This window comes from Capra hircus, chromosome 14 (assembly GCF_001704415.2).
Source record: "Capra hircus breed San Clemente chromosome 14, ASM170441v1, whole genome shotgun sequence".
Classification (NCBI taxonomy): Eukaryota; Metazoa; Chordata; class Mammalia; order Artiodactyla; family Bovidae; genus Capra; species Capra hircus.
In genome coordinates this window covers 47,172,115-47,187,724 of record NC_030821.1, presented here as the reverse complement: position 1 = coordinate 47,187,724, position 15,610 = coordinate 47,172,115, and the positions used below count along the sequence as shown (strand labels likewise).

At 36.8% G+C, this 15,610-nt stretch overlaps 1 protein-coding gene across 1 annotated transcript in view; it reads right to left on the bottom strand.

Moving 5' to 3' along the window:
* EYA1 (EYA transcriptional coactivator and phosphatase 1) overlaps positions 1 to 15,610 on the bottom strand; it is a 376,069-nt gene that overhangs the window by 171,093 nt on the left and 189,366 nt on the right. The window contains exons 3-4 of the mRNA XM_018058424.1: positions 10,716 to 10,765; positions 9,039 to 9,157 (exon numbers count right to left, since the gene is read on the bottom strand). Coding sequence (XP_017913913.1) covers positions 9,039 to 9,157; positions 10,716 to 10,765 — 169 coding nt within the window. The remainder of the gene's footprint in view (positions 1 to 9,038; positions 9,158 to 10,715; positions 10,766 to 15,610) is intronic.

Here is a 15,610-nt window from a genome sequence, read left to right as displayed (position 1 = left end):
TATGGATGTGAGAGTTGGACCATGATGATTGGATGGCATCACCGACTCAATGGAAGTTAATTTGAGCAAACTCTGGGAGATGGCGAAGGACAGGGAAGCCTGGTGTGCTACAGTTTCGTGGGGTCACACGAGTCAGACACAATTTAACAACTGAACAACAAATGATTATCATCATTCACTTGCATTAGTATACAATAACAAATATATATTGACTGTTTATTCACTTCCAAGCTTTCTACCAGCTGCAGAGAACACAATAGTAAACAGGCCTATCCCTCCCTTTAAGGACTCATGAGCCTTAATAGCTGAAATACATATAATAAATGGAAGCTGTAGTTCCTCTATTGGGTAATAATCTTAGATAAGGTAACAAAAAATCTTAAGGCAGATTTAAGCATTTCAATAAGCACTAAGCTTCTGGGCTATGGGGAGTCTGTATTTTTTGAGTATAAAGGATGTAGGCTTTAAAATCAGCCTGACATGCTGTTGAATCTCTTTTCCAGCACAGATACTATGCTGTATAGACTAATCACAAACTCTTTAAGATGAGGTGCAAAGAAGTTCTCCTAGTCTTTTTGAGGGTAAAACAAATAAGGTGGGTGGAAGGAATGAAAGATGTGCTCAAATAGCTAGTGAGAACTCAGTCTACTCAGCCCATAGTCCTTATTTTGCTAAAATAGCATTTTTCCCACACAAAAGTTCCCTTACAGAAGGTAATAGACACAGTGATAAGATAGGGAAGTATTTTAGATTTTGATTTAGATTAATTTTATGAAAAAAAACCTCTGATTTGTATTAGAGGGAATACTTTAAATACCTCCTTGAAATGTGTATAGTAGAGTTTGCCCACCTTTTTTCAGAGTGACAGGATACCAGAAGCATGAAATAGAACTGAAAAATCTGCAAAATCAGCAAACTACTTTGTATTAGGTCGGCCAAAATGTTTCAAACACACTTTTCGGCCAACCAAATACATAGTCATAGTAAGAGTTTACTTATAAACTACTTGGGGTTCTGAAACTTAACATAAATCCTTGATTAGCTTCTCAAAATTTATGCCCTCTTTTAATAAAGGCAATATTTAGCAGTCTTTGAGGATAGCTATGTAACAAATGACTTTTTCCTAACCAAAGTGAAATGGAAAAATAGAAAATCTGCAATTATGTGATAATTTTCTATTATATTACATGTTCGGAGGCAAAAGGAGGAAAATAAATTACTCTTAGACCTTACCCTAAGTAAGCAAGATGAGAATAACCATGTGTGTGTATGCGTGTTCTAAGTCACTTCAGTTGTGTCCGACTCTGCAATCCTATGGACGGTAACCCATCAGATTTCCCTGTCCATGGATTCTCTAGGCAAGAATACTGGAGCGGGTTGCCATGCCCTCCTCCAGGAGATCTTCCCGACCCAGGATCGAACCTGTGTCTCTTATGTCTCCTACCACTAGCTCCACCTGGGAAGCCCAAGAATAAGCACACACATACACAAAACCACACCACTTTTATCTATATACTGCTCACCCCACAACGTCTTCAGGCACCCTCAGAAATTAGTAATTACTTAAAGCATAAAATCCATGATCAAAGGGATAAGAATTAGCCTAAATAACTAGTATTCACTAAAGATTTGCGTATCTCTCTGGGAGAAACTCATGGTTTCCCCCATAGACAGGATGCCCTTAGGTAGATACATCTTTCTGTTCCTATGAAAGTTTTAGCCCAGCTAGGGAAGAGGTGAGCCAGAACAATTAGGTATTGGGAATAGATGAAAACTGTCTATATTCAGGTCATTAGTTTATCAAGAAGCCTGGCCTCCTAGAAACTCTAAGCCTTTTCCATGCAGTATTGGAGTTCCCATATATTAAAGATACAGTTAGTGATATACAATCAACCAGGGTACGTTTGCTAACCTGTAAGCCCCACACGACACCCCCCTTTATTCCTCCCACTTGATCTCCTCTACTCCCTGTCATTCTCTCTCCTGTTCTTAGAACGTGCCATGCACATCCCAGCTCCTGGCATTGGTCACTGCCCTTCTATGGAGCCCCCAACAAATGCCATTTAAAGCTGCTTCTTTGAGTTTTACTTGGTTACCATAAGCTGGTTCTCAAAGTCAAGAGATATATGACCAGTGTATCATCCACTTCCAAATATCTGCTGCTGCTAGGTCATGTCAGTCGTGTCCGACTCTTTGTGATCCCATGGACTGCAGCCCACTAGGCTCCTCTGTCCATGTGATTCTCCAGGCAAGAATACTGGAGTGGGCTGCCATTTCCTTCTCCAGGTCCAAATATCTTCCAAGGCTTCTGAGCCTTGGAAAAAGACTTCTGAGCTTCTGAGGCACAAAAGACTTCTGAGCAGTAGTAAAACTGCAAGCACTTTTTAAATTTCACAGTAATACTGTTTCAATCCAAATGTGCATATAATGACTATGATAATGAAAAGCAGAGATGACTTCCCATCTCTGTTTGATCCCAGGGAGGCTTAACAGAGACAGACGGCTGGTGGAATTATAATTAAGTCTAAAGCTTTGAAAACTAGTAAGAGACAATCCCCTAGAAGTGAACCTATTGATACAATATGCTATATGCGCCCAACAGAAGGAAGGAGTCTCACATACTCATGCACAAAAGAACTTAAAATCAGAGTAGGACTACCCTGGGGAGTTGTCCTTAAAATGAAGTCCTTCTGTCATCAAGGCCTTTGCCATTGGTCCTTTTATAGGTCTGCTGTTTGCTAGAGAATGTCTCCAGTCATGAAGACAGTGGGAGTACTGATATTTGGTATGAACGTATTAGAAAAGGTATTGGCAGATGGTGGGAACTGTGGTGCTGGAGAAGACTCCTGAGAGTCCCTTGGACTGCAAGACCAAAGCAGTCAATCCTAAAGAAAATCAATCCTGAATATTCATTGGAAGGACTGATGCTGAAGCTAAAGCTCCAATACTCTGGTTACCAGAGGCAAACAGCTGACTCATTGAAAAAGACCCTGATGCTGGGAAAGATTGAAGGCAGGAGGAAAAGGGGTCAACAGAGGATGAGATGGCTGGATAGCATCACCAACTCGACAGACATGAGCTTGAGCAAATGCCAGGAGATAGCGAAGGACAGGGAAGCAACGTGCTGCAGTCCACTGGGTTGCAAAGAGCCAGACACAACTTAGCAACTGAACAACAATTGGCAGATGGTGGGAATAACATTCTCTCCCATAAGTGATATACTGATTTGAAAACCTAGAGTCTGGACTCAAACAGAACTTGATTCAAATACCAGTGGTACCAATTACAAACCATGTGTCTTTCAACTTGGCATCTAACTTTCCAAGACTCAGTTTTCTTACATTGGGTAGGTCAAAAAGTTCATTCAACTTTAAGTAAAAAATGAAAGACATCTGTCATTTTCACCAATTACTTTTTGAACAACATATTCACTAACCAAACAAACATTCTGGAGAACTCAACAGGAGACAGCAATGGTACTCTGTTTAGTTGCTTAAATTGTATCCAACTCTTCTGCAACTCTGTCCATGGTATTTCCCAGGCAAGAATACTGAAGTATGTTGCCATTTCCTTCTCCAGGGGATCTTCCTGACCCAGGGATCAAACCCATGTCTTCTAGAAGGGGTTATTATTTACATGTGGTCTAGAAATTCGAAGAGGACTTAGTAAGTCACTGCTGCTGCTGCTGCTGCTAAGTAGCTTCAGTCGTGTCCGACTCTGTGTGACCCCCATAGACGGCAGCCCACCAGGCTCCCCCATCCCTGGGATTTTCCAGGCAAGAGCACTGGAGAGGGTTGTCATTTCCTTCTCCAATGCATGAAAGTGAAGAGTGAAAGTGAAGTCGCTCAGTTGTGTCCGACTCTTAGCGACCCCATAGACTGCAGCCCACCAGGCTTCCCCATCCCTGGGATTTTCCAGGCAAGAGCACTGGAGTGGGTGCCATAGCCTCTCCGAGTAAGGCACTAGTGTGTTACAAGTTTTGCTGATCATCCTCACAGCAAGTAAGACCTGCTATTGTCCCCATTATACAGTTGAGGAGACTGACACATACAGAAGCAAACACATCTGAGCTCACAGAGCCAGCAAATGGAGCTGAGGGTCAAACCCAGTGTCCTACCCACCATGTTGGTGATCAAAGGATCCTCTGAAGGTTAATGAAATGAATCATAGAATGGTCAGCTTAGTGACTAATAAGTTATTTATAAAAATTACCCATTATTTTTATTAAGTACCAATCGGTATGTGAGAATTATTCCCATAACTATATATGCAAATATTAAATCTTAAATTATTTTTTTCATCCTTTCATGGCTTTAGCTCAAGAACATTTTGAAAGAGGCCAATTTTGTGACTACAAACTCTAAAAATGTCACTTAGAAGCTCTTTTACACACAGCGTCCCTTCATCTTCCAGAAACTAAATCATGTGCAGAATGTAAACAATAAAATTAGATTACCATTTTTCTATTGACAATAGAATATCTGACCACAAATATACAAATATAGTTTTTTAAATGTAGCCTCAAACCATAATTTTATACACATTCACTCTAGTTTCCATATTTTTCATAAATAAGATTTCTTAAAAATACTTTGGTAGGATATAACTGTACTTTATGAAATTAAAATTACAGTGAGGAAAACAAATTCAAGATAATTTGCATTCTAAGCTTTGTAGGAATGATAAATCAACTCTAAACTCCTGATAATACAAATTTGTAAAACTGAATTAACCTATCATCCTAAAATATGCAATACACAATTAAATCAATCTTAAAATGCAGAAAATTTAGCCACCTAATTTGAGATTGTATCTCTTATCATCTTGGAAATCTGATATACCAATTCAAAATTACTATTCAAATTACCATCAGAATTCCTGAAACCCTATTTGCAGTAAAGATTCCAACTGCATCTGGTTTAATGTCACTTCAAGGCAAATTCCTCTGCTTTAAGACAAGTTTAGCCTCTTCTTGAGTTTGTATCTAAATTTACAATCGAGAAAACTCAGATTGAGAGCTTTTAGTTCCGCCCGCTCACACCTCCTTTTTGCCCTTCCCCACTCCTCACCCCCAGACAACCAAAAATAAACACTCACACTAGCAATACATGAACTGACCAATCTTAGGCTCCCATGGTCTTAAGACAGCCAGAAAAAACAAAGATGGAAGAATCACTGCTTTGCAAACAAGGCCTTAATTAGGTATGTAAATAAAAATCCCTTTACTGCTAGATCCGCAAGTCCTTCTGAAGAAACATTTCCCAACTACTTTCCACATTTACACAACACAAACATCAACATGCAGCTTCTACTAAAGAGAGACCTGAAACATATACCTATACGTTAGAAATCCTCTCAGATCAGATGCTCATATTTAACTGACGGAAGCATCATCGCCCAAGAGCCCAGGTCTTAAAAATTATTCTTTAATAATCTAATAACAAATATCTTTCCCATTCTGTCCCGGAAGACCAAAAGACTAGGGAAAAAATCAGTTAAAAGAAAAGCCACCATAACCATTCCATCAGTCTCTCTAAGTCAAGATTTAATTGTACGACAGTAATCAACAATATTGACTAATTCCTTTGGAAACAAATTACTCCTAACAGTGCTTTTCTGAATGCAAGTCAAGCATCCACTTATGCTATGTTATATTCTTGCCTCTTTATGCTTTCTATTTCAAAGACTTATAAACTGGGTGATACCCACAGTTCACTACAACAATAACAATTCACAGAGAGGTTGGAATATACAAACATGCAGGCTTGAAACTTTTGAAACCTGAAATATTCAAGCAAGAAATCTCACTAAAAACATTTCAAGTAGGAAGTAAAAAAGCACAGTGTCTGAGGTTGTAGCTCAGTGTCTTTATCCCTTAGATGAACCATGAAAATAGGCACTAGCCTGCAAGGACAGAACCTACAAACACTGAGTCTTATGATAATTTGGCAGCAGACTTAAGAAGAAACTTAATATTCTCTGCCTTGCCACTCCATTCCCTTCTTATTTGTTCTTCAGATGAAGTTATGGTTTTTGAGACAGAAGATTTTCATGTTTTCTTAGCCTCATAACAGGAACAAGTGGTTGCAGGAAATTAAAAAAAAAAAAAAAAAAGGCCCTGGAGAAAGAAGACAACCTATCTAAGTGGAGCTAGGGTTAACAACAATGTAAACTCAATGGAAGTTTTGTCAACCTAACTAAGGAGATGCATTGCAACTGACTACCATAAAATCACTTTAAATGTCCACTGTGGCATAGAGAGCCTGAAATATCTATTATGGACTTAGGGGAGGTGATTGATATTTTAAACATTCTTTGAAAAGTTAAGGAATTTCTTGTGGCTTTTTTTTTTTCATTCCACTAATTCATTGGTGAATATTGCTAGTTTCGAAATAAATAAGATTTCAAAAAAGGGATAGGAAAATCTATAAAGATTCTATTCCAGGAACGCTTACAGACACTGAATTCACTGATTTTAAGCTTAACTCCTCTAGTGGTGACTGAAGGGAAAGACACACATGCCTTATGGAATATGTAAGTGGCATGATAAATTGATTCACAAACTTAATAATAACCCAGAACTTTCTGATGCTGTTTGCATCCAAACAGGCCTGTCACACAGATGGTGGGGAAAGTTTGGGTCCACGTTTTCAAACTGTGCACTAAAATTGAATACCCCAGTCAATGGACTAAAACTTCATGTATTCTCTGGATAATTTATACTGATACCTCTCACCTCACTTTCTAACTACCATAACCCTTGTAAAGTACTCCAGTGAAGAATGCCTGCAAACAAAAGAGGTAAATATACAGGTATGATAAAAAACAGCAATAAGAAAAGAATGCCCGAAAACAGAGTCAGATGAGTAACTGGGTACTTGTTTGAAATATGACTTAGAAATGGATTTTTTTAGGCCAAAGATAAATTAGAGTTTCTTTCAGGATAAGAAATAATTTCTAAGTATCTCTCAGGCTGATGGTTTGGCAGGTTATATAGCTATCTAAGATATTCTCTCATTTTTGATTTATTATAGCTATGTAAAACTTTGATGAAGTACATATTCCTGAATATGAACATGATATCAAGCTATTAAATGTAAATATTCAGAAATATGATCATCTCACATGCCCTTAAAAAACCAACCACACATCATTCACACGAAGCAATCCAAGAGGCAGTTTCCAACACATACTCTGTTTTAATATTGTCTGATTCTTCTTTTGTAGATGATTTGCCAGTAAAATGAAGACAAAATGAAAACATTTTACCCCTATTTCTTCATATATGAAAAAATTAACTCATCATTTCACAATTATTCCTACCAATATGTATTGGTCTATTCCCTTAAGCAAAACAATTTAACATACTTAAAGCTTTGTTCTTTAAGTTACTTTAGATGATTGTCTTGCTTGGACTTCACAGTGATGAGAATGACTGTAAAGGTTTCCATCCCTGGTCCCCTGATGCTGCCCTCGGTGGTCGCCCTGCCCGCCAACACTGGTCTGGGGTAGGCCAGTCCAGGGCCCTGCAGTGGTCTGTACACACCCCGAGTCCAGTCCATACACCAACAGCTGCCATGCTCACACTGAAGCCACATTCCACAGGAGAGAAAGGAAGGGCTGCTGGCTTTTTATCTTATTTGCTCTATAAAATCTACTTAAAACACTAGAATGACTTTCCTATACATAACTGAGATTTCTTTTTGATTGCCTATTGATATGGACAGAGAAGAGTTTCACATACAAATGAACCTTTTTCAGAGATTTTTTTTTCTTTTTGGCTAGGTCAGCAAAGTTTCTTCTTTTAACAGAGACCATTTTCCATAACGTGAAGGTATTTACTCAAAAAGGAAAATACAGACTACTTACGTGTAAAAACAATCACTGTCGCTATGAAAGTTACCAGTTAACTCCTATCAGAAACAACTGATTTTGTTATTGTATCTCTTACCAGAAATTTCATATTATTATCAGCTTTAAAAGGCTTTCCTCACACATACTGGAATACTGCACCAAACAAACAATTTTATGACATGGGGTTTTTTGTTTGTTTTTTAAGAACTATGATTAAAGATCATCATGGTGATTAAGAAATGATGATTAGGGTTTGGTTCATGCATGGAATTCTAAGATCAATAATCTATCGAACTTCTAATGAAACTTATGCTCTAAGGTCCTAAAGCTTGATAAGGAATAAATAAGCAAAAATATCACCTTCAAAGAAAATTTTCTAAATAGATACAATACAAAACATACCCTTCTATGAAGCTTTAAAAATACAGTACTTAAAATAAACATGCACACCAGCTAATGATACACACAAATAGCTTTACCTATATGTTTAGACTTAGGTATACATGCATTTAAATAGGTATTTCTACTTACATGAAATTTACATAAATATTTGTATGCATTATACAGAAATCATTGAACAGTACTATGTTTGAAATATATACTTAATCTTTACAAAGTAAATGAATTTCATATTACTTCCAAATAAGGTTGTATATTTATAAACAGTAAGTATCTTTTACTTCTTTATATTTTAATGGTGAAAGTCACAAGAATATTAGGCACACAAATTATTTTATTGCTATTTAGTGACACTCCAGGCCAATGCTGCAGTGAGACAAATTGGGTTATATTTAGTAACAAAGGGAAAGTAAAATAAAGGAAATAATTTCAAATGTTCATGGCTCATAGAGCAAAATAATTACAATTGATCCTGTGCTGTGAAGAAAAATCAAAAAGGAAAAATACACTCAAAGCATAAATATGTCATGCACACATACACATGTATACTATGCATATACATATGCATCTCTCTGAAATAACACCAGTCTATGAATGGCGTAATAACCTAGCAACATCAGCCCCTCATTGAGGGTGAATGCTGATTCATAAGTCAAATGACCTAAACAAGAACTGGAAAAGTAGTTTCACGGATTTGACAACTGAAATCATAACCACCTAGGAACACCGGGTACAGTGATGAAGAAACAAGGTGCAAAGTAAACAGTGAGAAGGCAGCCACTCACCTTCGGTGCCATTGGGAGTCATGGAATTACTATTTATATGAGAGTTATCGAGTTTGGGGGATTCACTACTACCACTCAGACGGCTATGCGGGCTGGTTAGATCCTGCATTTCCATAGACCTAAAGACAAGAAGCCTTCCGTTTGACAGATGTACCAAATTCATAACCCCACTATTTAATGCGCTAACGACTTGACACCTCCTTTGAAACACATTCGCACAAAAGTCCCATTGTATCTATTTTCTTCAACTCCAAATAGTTCCCTCTTATATTTTCACTTCAGCCATCCTTTCAAAATGTGGACTATTAAAAGATGTCACTGACCATACCTATCCAGCCAAATATCCTAAGGAGATTTTTGGTTTTTTTAAAAAAATTTCTTTTTCTCTCCTTCAATAGCTCATCAAGTGCCAAGATCTAATGAGATGATTCCATCTGTTTTTATTATCAAAGAAAACAGACCATCTTACTTTTCTTTTTAGATGGGGGGGGGAACCCTAAGGTGTTATTTTTCTAAAACACAAAAGTGTAAAATTGAAAAAAAAAATCACTTTTGTATGGAATCTCTTTCATCTAATAAATTAGCACTAGGAACTCCCTTATAATTTACCACCCAATTGTAATTTAATGGGTCTCCAAACCAAATAAAACACTTGAAGCCTATAGTCCAATGACAGGGAATGAGATAGCCCTGATGCATGTGTTTACTCTGGCAAACTGCTTAATTGTTCCTCTGTTTCCCTTGAAACAAATGCAGCATTAAAACATTCTGATGTCGGCTCACTTGTTTGCTTTGTGGATTACATACAGCCAGCCCAAGTGAGGAGGGATCAGGCCGGCATACAGTGAGTGCCCAGGAACATGAGCACTCAGGATACCTCAGCTGTCACCTACTTGGGGAAATCAGAACAATGCCATTGCCCTGCTCAAATTGGGGATTTTTACAACACAAAACAGCAAAATCTTCCCGGAAAGTTCTTAGGCTCAGCAGTTACTCTATAGGAGATAGAAGCCCCTATTCATGTTCACAGCTGCAGAACCATCCATTTCTATTTCACCTTTTCTTAATGAAGAGAGGAGACCATTTCTTTAAAGTGACTAAAAACACATCTAGATACCATTCTGTTCTCTGCCAGCCAAGTGTTTGGAAGTCTAAGGCCTATTCACTTTATGTTAAACTTTATGTTTTTCTTAAAAAAAAAAAAAGAGGGGGATTAATATTACATGTATGAAGCTAAGACTGTCTGCTCCTCACCCCCACCGGGTCAATAAAAGCTAGTCAATTTGGAAGTTGCGCTTAGACTGCAAATGTCAGCTTTTATAATAAAGAACGTGAACTGTTTTACTTCTAAAGTGAGTTTTGACTTCCCCCAAGTCTTTGGGATTCAAATGAGAAATGGCTTAAAAATCCAACTTTTCTCCCTTAATTCTCAATACATATTCAGAGTTTTCCTAACCCCAGAAAGTACAGCCCCTAATCATTTTCAAATCCAGGCTCCTCTTCACTTTCTACATATTTAACCTTTTTTCTTTTACAAACACACTCACACACACACATTGTTAAGTAATTTCCAACCAAGGCTATTAATAGAAATAATTAAGAAATACTAGACAAAAATAGATAGGGGGTCACAGAGAGGTAATCTTCCCAAATGTCAAATATCAACAGTATCCTTACCTGCAACTTGAGGAAACAGCAACATCTGAACTGGTTTGAGATGTTTGCACCTGTGATCAGGGGTAAAAAATTAGAAGCTGTTGTTACTCTGCTTCAGTGTCAGCTCTTAATTATACAGAGCACATGGCTCAGGACGACAATGCTCTCTTTTAACCAAAAGAGAAAAAGGAGGATTCTGCAGCGGTGAAAGGCATATTGTCTTTAAGTTGAGGTCTCCACTGTTGTTTCCTCCTCCAGGTCTACCCTCCTCCTCCCCTTGTTGGGGGGAGGGGGGAGGCAGCCAAATGACGGGATAGTGATTCATCACTGGCCTATGACAGCTGCAAACGGGATTACCCCTCCCCCAATCAACATGCAAAGCAGCCTTACCCAGGCAGCTTGGAAAAGGTACTTGAAAAAAGATAGCTATTAGCAAAATGAGCATGTTTCACAGCAGCAGTTCAAGCATTAACCCTCCAGCATCCTCAGATCTTTCATCTTCTGCTATCACCAGCTGAAATAGAGTTCCCGCCCATGAGTTTGACTCCTGACAGTGTTTCTCCTCATGGTGATGGTTTTGTCCTATATTTACTATTTGTCATTGAACAGTTTACTCCAAACGGCTTCTGGGCAACTTGCAGGCTATGCCAGACTCAAGGAGAAATGGCCCAAGGCAAGTTCTTAATCATCATGGAGCCCTGCACTCATTCACCCAAGCAAACCGAAAATTCAGTGAATGTTTAAGTTCAAGGGAAATCCATGCCTGCCTGGTGAAATAGCCAGAGCAGTTCCCTTTCTGTTTAATTTTCCATCTTTTAAATCAGGAGAGAGAATGGAGAGTTGAATAATCAGTTCAGTATCTCAGCTGGCCAGAGTTCTGGTCTCTTTTGTCCCCAGAGGAATCTATATTTGGGTTTTTACTGAACAACTAACTTAGCCTGCAGGCTTTGCTAGTCCTCCAGAGGCAGCAAGGTGATAAACTCAGGTGAGGGTGGGCTGCTGGCTCACCAGCTCAGGCAAATGCCTGACTCTGAGGTAAAGAACATTCTGCATAACGTTTAAAAGGACTCAGAAATCTAGATCTTTGATGTGCATTTTCATTCAACCGGAACAGACATCAATTAGGGCTACAGAGCAAAGATGAAAAACCTGAAGCATCTCAAATGGCATAAAAGTTATCCAACCAAGTATCTTCTATTGAGTCCTGTTATTTTTTAATTATGATTTATGACATTAAGTAGTACTACCTTTTGGCAGGAATAAAAGCATCATTAAAGTCTAAATATCTTGGTCTAATATTACATGAAATTCCTAGGTCTACTTTTTGAGAATATGTGCAGGAGGCAAAATAATTTGAAAGAGATGCCTGCGTATTCAGTGAAAAGTATTTGAATGCCTGCAAGGTAGGTCACTTGACGCTAACAGCCTTCTGCAATTTTTTGTTAAATTTTCTCACACAAGAGTAAAATGTTTCCATTTAGAAACTACAGTGATATACCTCAAGGATAAATTTCCTTTCTCCCCCATTTCCATTTTTATACACCTGGAATAAATTATAGGTGAGAACTAACTTCGTTTTAAGAACTCTCTTGGCTTAATTATGTGAAAGAGTATGTAAAACATCCTTTCTATTACACGTTAAAATACATTCCTATTTTAACATTGGCTAGATACTATAATTTTAGAAACGTAAGGTTAGTTTCCTTGTATACTTTCAAAGTTTGATACTTTTATTTGAGGTTTAACCTATTCTATTTTAAATTTCAAAGTCAAATCTGTTAATAAAAAATGAGCTTCAAAACAGGAATTACTCTAACACGTTTTCTCACTGAAAACAAATGCATTTTCACAACATACATTTTTTGTGTGCTGGCTAGACTTTTACTGTACTTTGTACAACTTTTGATTCCACATCCATGATCTTCATTTCATTAAGTATACTTCAGATATTCTTTTGTGTCTCAAAGATTATTTAAACCATGTGTTGTGTGTTACTGTTTTTAAAAATGACTCTTTAATCAAAATAACTTTAAAACAACTAATCCTCACTTAGGTTGGTCAGCTGAATCCACATCGTGGTCCAGGAAAAATAAATCTACTCTCAAGAATGCGAATGCAGACAACAATTAGACACAGATGTGAGCAAAATTAGTTACAGTTTACAAAATGCTACACTTCACATGCTTTTAGTTTTTTATGTGTAGTACAAGATTACAGCACAGTAAGGAAACATGGTCTTGTAATGACTTATCTAAAAAGAACACCTATTTCTGATTGGCGCTGATTTTCTCTTATGTTTGCCAAAATCTCTGGAAGGTTCTGGGTTTTCAAGGTCTCAAAACATAATGTGCTGCAAAAATAATTAATTAGGCACCTTTCCATTCAAAAGAGAAAAAAAATATTTCATGGTTTTTAGAAAAATGCTGTTAGGCATTCAGTAAGCTCATGTTCTCTGCTTTATATCCATAAACCTAATATGTTCCTTGTCTCCTCCTAATCTGGTATTTTTTAATTCAAATGCTCCTAGGAGTGTAAAAATATTTCCCATAACATTATAAATGGTCATCTTAGATTACAATGAAGTCATTTCACTTTAATGCTTTTTAAAACTCTTTGTAGAGAATACCCAAGTAGCGTACTGACAGAGTTGTGAAAATACAGAGAGAAAAAAAAAAAAGAACTTTTTAGAATTTCAATTCAAGAATCCTCAACTAGTAACTTTGACTTCTGATTAGTTAATGAGGTCTTTTAAGTTTGCCTTTTTTCTAATTAAATTTCTAATTCTTCACAGATGTAACTTTTGTTGATGTTCAATTTGTCTCTCTCATTTTGTTAAACCTCACATAGTACTTCGCCAATCCATTGAATAGCCACATTAAATCTGTTAATACCATGCTCTTCAACCCCAGAAATTATTTCCAGAAGGCAAACTTGCTTTGAGAGATCATCAAACAAGACTTAAGGTACACATTTTATCACATTTTTCCCTACCACAGAGCTCAGGATGCAGAGCAAAATTCATGACTTTTGCACTGTTTATTATACTTTGCTAAATTACAAATCAAAAGCATCTGACAGAAGATCATGTATGAAGCCAAAAAGTTAATAATGTTCTGTGAAAAGTAAACTGTAAATGGAAAGGGATTCTAAATCTCAACAGCAGAGAGCAAATAAAATGTAGGTACTTGTCTAAATTATGGGTTTTCCATTGGCTCTTTTGCTTGCTAGAAGCAATTTTTATAAAATGACTATAATTTTAAACTTTTTTTTTTAACTCAAAAGAAATTTTCAAAGTGAAAGTACTGAACTTATCTAAATAAATAGAGTTGGCAGGCAAGCTAGTTTTGCCCAACCACAGATCAACGTGAGTACTCCCAAATTTGAAAGACAATGGCAATTTTCTAATCAGAATGTATTTTATAGAGGGGGGAAAAAAAAGGTGTCTTAGGCAGAAACCTGCTTTTAAATCAGAATATACTCTTGCTACAATATTCCTCAATCAATATTTCCTACCATGGTGTCAATGATGTAATAAAAGTCTAAACCTAAAATTGAAATGAACTTTCAGAAAAGGCAGATAGATGTCTTTTCAGTGTTAATACTTATCTCCTTCTTTATCAAAGACTCCATAAAATGAATGCTTTAAAACTCCTGATTTCTAGTGATATACACTGTATCACTTTTTAAAGTATCTTGTTTAAAAAGGACAAAATAGAGTTCCTAGGAAAACAAAAACAAGTACATATTTAAAAGACTGATTCTACCTATAGTCTTCAAGGACTGTTTTTAAAATTAGTATTTAAGATGTTGAATGTATCAATAATACTCTGATGACTGATTAAATGGAAGACGGGGTTTATTCTCACGGCAAGTTTTTTTTTTTTTAAGATATTCTTTACAAAATAAATTTCCAAATACAAGAGGAAACTCTGAGAAAATCATTGATTATATCTATCAAACACCCAGAGCAGTTGACCTCCCTTTACCATTCTAAAACTGAACAGTTGTTCTAAAACTGAACACTGGCTCAATCAGGCTGCTCTGTCACAGCAAAGAATTTTCAGGATTGAAAATCCACGGCTGTTTGCTCACTTACTGAACACTTCGGGCCTTAGGAGAACTCAAGCTGCGACAAAGTCAAATATCAAATATTTGATAATGCAGAAAAACATGACTTTTGCGTGCATATCTTCAAATCTCACACAGTGGGCAAAAAAACTCGCACATGCCTAAAATAAAACCTACTCTGAAAAGACACATTAAAAAAACAATCCCCAGACTATAAAACTTCACTGTGTCCTTAACTAGAGACTTTTCGTACCCTTGTCATTTTAAGAAATGAAACATAAAAACGCTTGCCTACATTCAGTGACAGCTCTGAATTTATGGAATTCCTGCAAAAGCTGTGCTTAAATGTTTCAAAAACTCCTCCCAAGAAATATAAGCCCATGAGTCATTAGCAATTCATACACTCATTTTGAATGACAAATATTTTAAGTGGTAATTCAAAAGTTGAAGAACCTTGTTTTTAATTTCCAGGTCCATTCAAGTCCTATTAAGTGTCAATAAGTGAGAAATATCTTAATTTGCAAATGTTTATAATTTCACCTTTTGAAGATGAGCCCGTTTAATATAATGTTTGGGAAATTTGTGTATTGAAACAAAAGGATTTCCTTCCTTAAAAATGGGTTTCAATTTATTTTTGTTATCTGTTGTCCTTAGAAAATGTTATTCCTTCCTCCTTTTCTCCAGTCCACCCAAAATGTGTAGGAAAAGCTATCTCTGTGTTAAAATGGATATAGACAGATACCGCTTTCATCAATATCACATAGTAATAGTTGAGGTTTGTGCAGAAGAGAGATATGAAGTGATCCCTTTACAAGAGTATTGCCCTGCAAGAAACTTTTTTTTACATA